This window comes from Leptodactylus fuscus, chromosome 1 (assembly GCF_031893055.1).
Source record: "Leptodactylus fuscus isolate aLepFus1 chromosome 1, aLepFus1.hap2, whole genome shotgun sequence".
NCBI lineage: Eukaryota > Metazoa > Chordata > Amphibia > Anura > Leptodactylidae > Leptodactylus > Leptodactylus fuscus.
In genome coordinates, this window is record NC_134265.1 from 217,649,582 (window position 1) to 217,655,581 (window position 6,000).

Sequence of the window (6,000 nt, forward strand, 5' to 3'; positions counted from 1 at the left end):
TATTTTTTGGGCAGGTTAAATTAGGTTCTCTGCAGAAGCGACATGACACCAGAAAACTATTCCAGCAATAAATGCCCTCCAAAAGCCAAACAGCACTCTTTTCATTCTAGACCCCTGCCATATACAGCAGTTTACAACCAAATATGGGGCATTGCCATGTTCAAGAGAAATTGTGTAATGAAATGTGGGGTGCCTTTTCTTTAACACCTTGTGAAAAATTTTTTGGCTAAATTGATGGATAATTGGAAAAAAGTGTTTTATTTTCATTTGCCAATGTACTAACATTGGCACATGAAAATAAAAATTACTTTTTTCCAATGTGAAACATCTAAGGAAGCCTTCACACGGAGTTACGCTGCGCTCATTCTGAATGTAAAAACAGGTTCAGAATGAGCGCGTAAAAAGCAGCTCCCGTTGACTTGAATGGGAGCTGGCATACGTGCGCTACTGTCAGGATACGGAGTCGTCGCGGTCTCCTTGCTGCGCGGTGACTCCCCGGGAGACGTGTTAAGAGTTCTATTGGTTGTGCTTAGGTGATTAAGGGTTAAATCTTTTCCTTGCTCTCAGTTCTCCATGCCATTAGTCATCACAGGTGTTGTGGGTTGTTTTCTCTGCTGCTATTTAAACCCCACCCAGGCATGGATCCTTGCCAGCCATTCACTTTGTGTTTCCTGGTCTCCTGCTCTGTCAGTAACCTGTCTGAGTGTCTTTCAGTCTGTATTTTGGTTATTATACCCGGCTTGAATTTGACTATTCCTTGTCTTCTGATTTGGTACTTTATTCTGATCTCCTGGCTTGATCTCTTGCTCGTCCGACCTCGCCTTCTCTTCTGTTTTTTGCTGGGACTTGTTGTCCTCCCTTGTTCCATGCTATTTTGTCTTTGGTCTTGCATTGCATTTTACACTGTGCTTTCTGCTTAGGTGTCACCCGCGTTACTCCAGCCCCTAGCACTTTCAGGGCCTCCTCTTCCCTGACCCTAGCCGCCTGGACAGTAGCGTAGGAGTCGTGGCAGGCGCACTTCAATTAGGAAGTGCATTGGTCTGCTTCATCTCAGATCTACAGCATAGTTATAGCCGCAGGGCCTTCGACCCCTTTTGTCATTAGTTGCACAGTGTTGCTTTCCCAGCTGTGTCACTCTGCACTGCCTGACCCTGACTCCAATCCTTACAGATACCCATTGAAATCAATGGGAGGCCTTTTTGGTACTTTTCCCAAAGGCGATATACATACAAAAGGTACATGTGAAATAGCATTTCTAAAGGCTATGCAAGGATGTGCTTAGTTAAAAATGACTTTTCCCAATGATAGTGGCTCAAAAACTATGGTGTGCTAACTAGAGATGAGCAAGTACTATTCGAAACGGTAGTTTCGAATAGCACGCACCCATAGAAATGAATGGATGCAGCCGGCACGCAGGGGGTTAAGTGGCCAGCAGCCAGCAAAGACTGCTTCCATTCATTCCTATGGGTGCATGTTATTCGAAACTGCCGTTTCGAATAGTACTCGCTCATCTCTAGTTAGCACACCATAGTTTTTGAGACACTGTTTTTTATAAAGTAATATGAGGGCTGGATTTTTGTGGAATGGCATGTAGGTTGGTAGTGGAGTGTGCCATTCCCTTCTATTCCAGTGCAACTTTTCCCCTAAGCAGAGTTGAACCCAGGTGTATTTGCTGGGGATAAATAAAAGACTGAAACAGCAATAGGACCTGTTTCATATTTTGCGGCCCAGACTGTCGGGCTTAAACCTGATTGTGTCATTCACTGTCAAGTGCAAGGGCCCATAGAAATGAATGGGTCAGTGTGCTATCCAGGAAAAATCTGGATAGTACACTGGCCAAACATACGGTCATGTGCAAAGGGGCTTAGGATGAAGTCCCAGGTTGTGGAAAGGTAGGGGTTTTTGTTTTTTTTACTGCAGAAAGGCAGCAGGGAAAAAAAACAGCCTAAGGCAGGGGTCTCAAACTCAACTCAGCATGTGGGCCGCAGAGCAAGATCCCAGCCAGTCGGCGGGCCGCACCACGGCAAATTTAGCTCCACCCACTTTTATGTTGACTCCGCCCATTCATTTTTCATGTGCCCCCACACTGTATAATCCTCCTACAGTCACCCGTAAACTATATGCCCCCTCCATCTTTCCCCCAGTTACATATACACCCTTCATCTGCCCCCAGATTCATGTCCCTCCATCTCTGCCCCCAGATTCATGTCCCCCCATCTCTGCCTCCAGTTTCATGTCCCCTCCATCTCTGCCCCCAGTTTCATGTCCCCCCATCTCTTCCCCCAGATTCATGTCCCTCCATCTCTGCCCCAGTGTCATGCCGTTCTCCCCCCCTCCCTTCGTCTGCCCCCAGTGTCATGAGCCCCTTCATTCCACCTCAATGTTTAAAGAGGACCTTTCACCATTTTGCCCACAGGCAGTTCTATATACTGCCGGAAAGCTGACAGTGCGCTGAGTTCAGCACACTGTCGGCTCTCCCGATGTGGGCCCAGTGTGAAGAGCTTACGGTCCGGTACCGTAGCTCTTCTATGGTCAGAAGGGCGTTTCTGACAGTTAGCCAGAGACGTCCTTCTTCACAGCACAGCCAATCGCGCTGTGAAGGCGCCATTTTATGCATTGTAATGCATTGCATTAGTGATCAGACCCCCTGGGGTTCAACACCCCTAGGGGGTCTAATAAATGCAAAAAAAAAAAAAAAAAAAAAAAGTAAAAAAAAATATAAAAAAATATAAAAAGTATTAAAAGTTCAAATCACCCCCCTTTCCCTAGAACAGATATAAAAGTAGTTAAAAACTGTGAAACATATACATGTTAGGTATCCCCGCGTCCGAAATCGCCCGCTCTACAAATCTATACAAATATTTTTCCTGTTCGGTAAACGCCGTAGCAGGAAAAATAGTCAAAAGTGCCAAACCGCCGTTTTTTCACTGTTTTAATTCTGATAAAAATTTGAATAAAAAGTGATCAAAGCAATAACATTTCCCGAAAATGGTAGAACTAAAAAGTACACCCAGCCCTGCAAAAAAAGACGCCCTATGCATCCCCGTACACCTATGTATAAAAAAGTTACGGCCGTCGGAATATGGCGACTTGTAGAAAAAAAATTTTTTAACACCGTTTTGGAATTTTTTTTAGGGGTCAAAATGTAAATAAAACCATATAAATTTGGTATCCCTGGAACCGTACCGAAACACAGAATACAGGGGACATGTCATTTTGGCTGCACAGTGAACGCCGTAAAACCAAAGCCCGTAAGAAAGTCGCAGAAATGCATTTTTTCTTCAAATCCACCCCATTCTGAATTTTTTTCCTGCTTCCCAGTACATTATATAGAATAATTAATGGTGGCATCATGAAGAAAAAATTGTCCCGCAAAAATTAAGACCTCATATGACTCTGGGAGCGGAGAAATAAAAAAGTTATGGGGTTTAGAAGGAGGGGAGTCAAAAACGAAAAACGAAAATCAAAAAATGCCATCGGCGGGAAGGGGTTAAATATTCAGAGCCGTGGGGGTGCACTACAACCCGAAAAAAAGCACTATGGCAATAATAGAAAAGTAGAAAAAGGGAAGGGCACTCACCCACACTGAGGCTCGTCTTCATAAAAAAGGCTTCTTTTATTAAGGAATCACATGTTAAAAACAATGATTGTAGGGAGGAAAAGACAGCACCAAAGATGGCAAGAAGGCAACAGCCGTTTCGCGCAGCTATGTGCGCTTTCTCAAGCCTCAAAATGCAATCAGCATTTGCGAAGGATTCCACCTCAATATCAGCCTGCAAAAAAACTCAGTGTGAACCTACTCTTCAATGTCTGCAAAAGTAAATTTAAATGAATAAACTTACAGTTGATCACAACTATTTTTTCTCTAGTCACTAATGAAATTGCTGAAATCACTAGAGTGCAGTAAAGTACCATAAGTAAGCATGGAATATGTTTACTATTTTGATGTCCTTATTCAGCAAAGCTTGTTGTAGGAGATATGAGTATCTTACTTTGTATTAATGTATTTATTGTCTTTGTTTTCTTATTAGACACCCCTGCTTCCCTTTCCAAGGGCTTGTCAGATAATCCAGGCTTGGTTGCTGTTTTGTGTATATTTATATCTGTTCTCTGCATTGCTTTGGTGGTGACTGCTGTGAGATCATGCCAGAAGCCTAATGCAAAATTTGAGAAGCTGGATGAGGTTGCAATGGTAAGTTGTTTTTTGTAAAATATAGGCAGTTGTATGCACACTACAGTTCTGACTATAGAAACGTCCTTGATAGAGATGAGCGAGTAGTATTCGATCGAATACTACGGTATTCGAAATATTCGTACTCGATCAAATACTACTAGCTATTCGCAGTAAATATTCGATTCAGAACCAGCGTTGATTGGCCGAATACTATAATAGCATTCGGCAAATCAACGCTGGTTCTGCAGCAGGCTTATCCTTGCTAGTCGGGAGAGCTGGTCGGGAGGCAGCTGACTTTTTCTCATAGGAATGAATTGGCCAGTGTACAGCATTCGGCCAATCAACGCTGGTTCTGCCGGAGGCTCGTCTGTGAGGACTTGGTGACTCTCCTTTAGTCGAATAGTGGTTTCCCCTGAAATGAGCATTTTTTCCCATAGTCTATAATGGGATTCGATATTCGATTGAGTAGTCGAATCTTGAGGCTCTACTCGAAACAAATATCGAATCTCGAATATTTTACTATTCGCTCATCTCTAGTCCTTGAATTTACCTATGAGGCTAGAATAAGACATGCAGAACTAGATTCAAATAGAAGGGACTCCATCTGTACTTTTCATCAACTTCTCCGTGTTTGGTAAAAAAAAGAAACTGCATGCATAACAAAAGAATGCACAGCCCTAATATCACACCAAAAGTATATGACACATGATTGTGATTCTATATACAGTATAATATAGGATTCCGATAAAAATTTTCATTATCATCTGCTTACCATTGTTTTAACATTACTTGAACTAATTTTGTTTTTATTTTGTTTTTTACAGAATGGCATGAATGAAGAAGCTCCATTTGCCCGATCCCCACCAAAATAGCTAAATGGATATTATGAGCACTTCCTTGTTTGGTCACTGTAAAATACAGCTGCTTTTTAAATAAGTTTTTATTCAATGAATTGAATTTGCACAATAAAGCTATTCATAATTCTATTTACGTTATAAGTATAATTAAAATAATCAAAGAATTTACACTATATACTTAATGTATACATAGCTTTTGTTTATTAGCACACTCAAAGTAGATAATTATTCTGGCATCAAATTCCGAGCTTGCTTGAAAATTTACTTTACTGGAGCATTAGTCCCATGCTTTACTGCTTGTCCATTGCACTATTTTTCTTGTGTTTTCTCCATCATGGTCTTGTTCTGAGGGACCTTTCTCATCTACTTTACAATTGGATTGATAATCTACATAATCAGCTATGGGGTACTTCCCTGTAATAAGTCTCCCTGAGCCTAATGGTTGTTGGAGTACCCGTGATGATGAATGAGGATAGAGACAGGTTTCAAAAATTGTACAAACTGGCTTTTGGCTCACAGCTATGAGATCCATCCACAATTCCCCTCATAGTCTCTGTCACACAGGCAGAACACACACGGGCGGTCACCTTTGTAAAACCATTCAAGTGAATGGGTTCAATAAAGTGAGCAGGACTGTGACCCCTCTCCTGACAAATGACACTGGCGCTGACTTGTACTGGCAAGCTGGGGCGAGTCTGACCAGGGTACTGCAACTTATACTTTCTTACTCCCACTAAGGAGGAAAAAGACTTCTTCTCCCTAACTGGAGAGAATGAGAACTCTGTCTCAGCTTCTTAACCACTTCAGTACCGGGCCAATTTGTGGTCCAGGACCAGACACATTTTAGGTTTATTATGTATGTGCGGTTTTGAGGTCTGTAAAATTTTTCTCGTATGTCTTAGTCAACTAATTTTTGCGTCTTTTTTCGGGGACACATAGGGCTTTATTTTTATGTTATTTTTATTTTCA

The 6,000-nt window shown here is 41.9% G+C and overlaps 1 protein-coding gene across 1 annotated transcript in view; it reads left to right on the plus strand.

The window, feature by feature from the left end:
• The window catches only part of CIST1 (colon, intestine and stomach enriched 1), a 34,378-nt gene extending 29,274 nt beyond the window's left edge, over positions 1–5,104 (plus strand). Inside the window, exons 4-5 of the mRNA XM_075264574.1 lie at positions 4,032–4,192; positions 4,999–5,104. Coding sequence (XP_075120675.1) covers positions 4,032–4,192; positions 4,999–5,046 — 209 coding nt within the window. The 3' untranslated portion in view covers positions 5,047–5,104. The remainder of the gene's footprint in view (positions 1–4,031; positions 4,193–4,998) is intronic.
• The last annotated feature ends 896 nt before the right edge of the window (positions 5,105–6,000 follow it).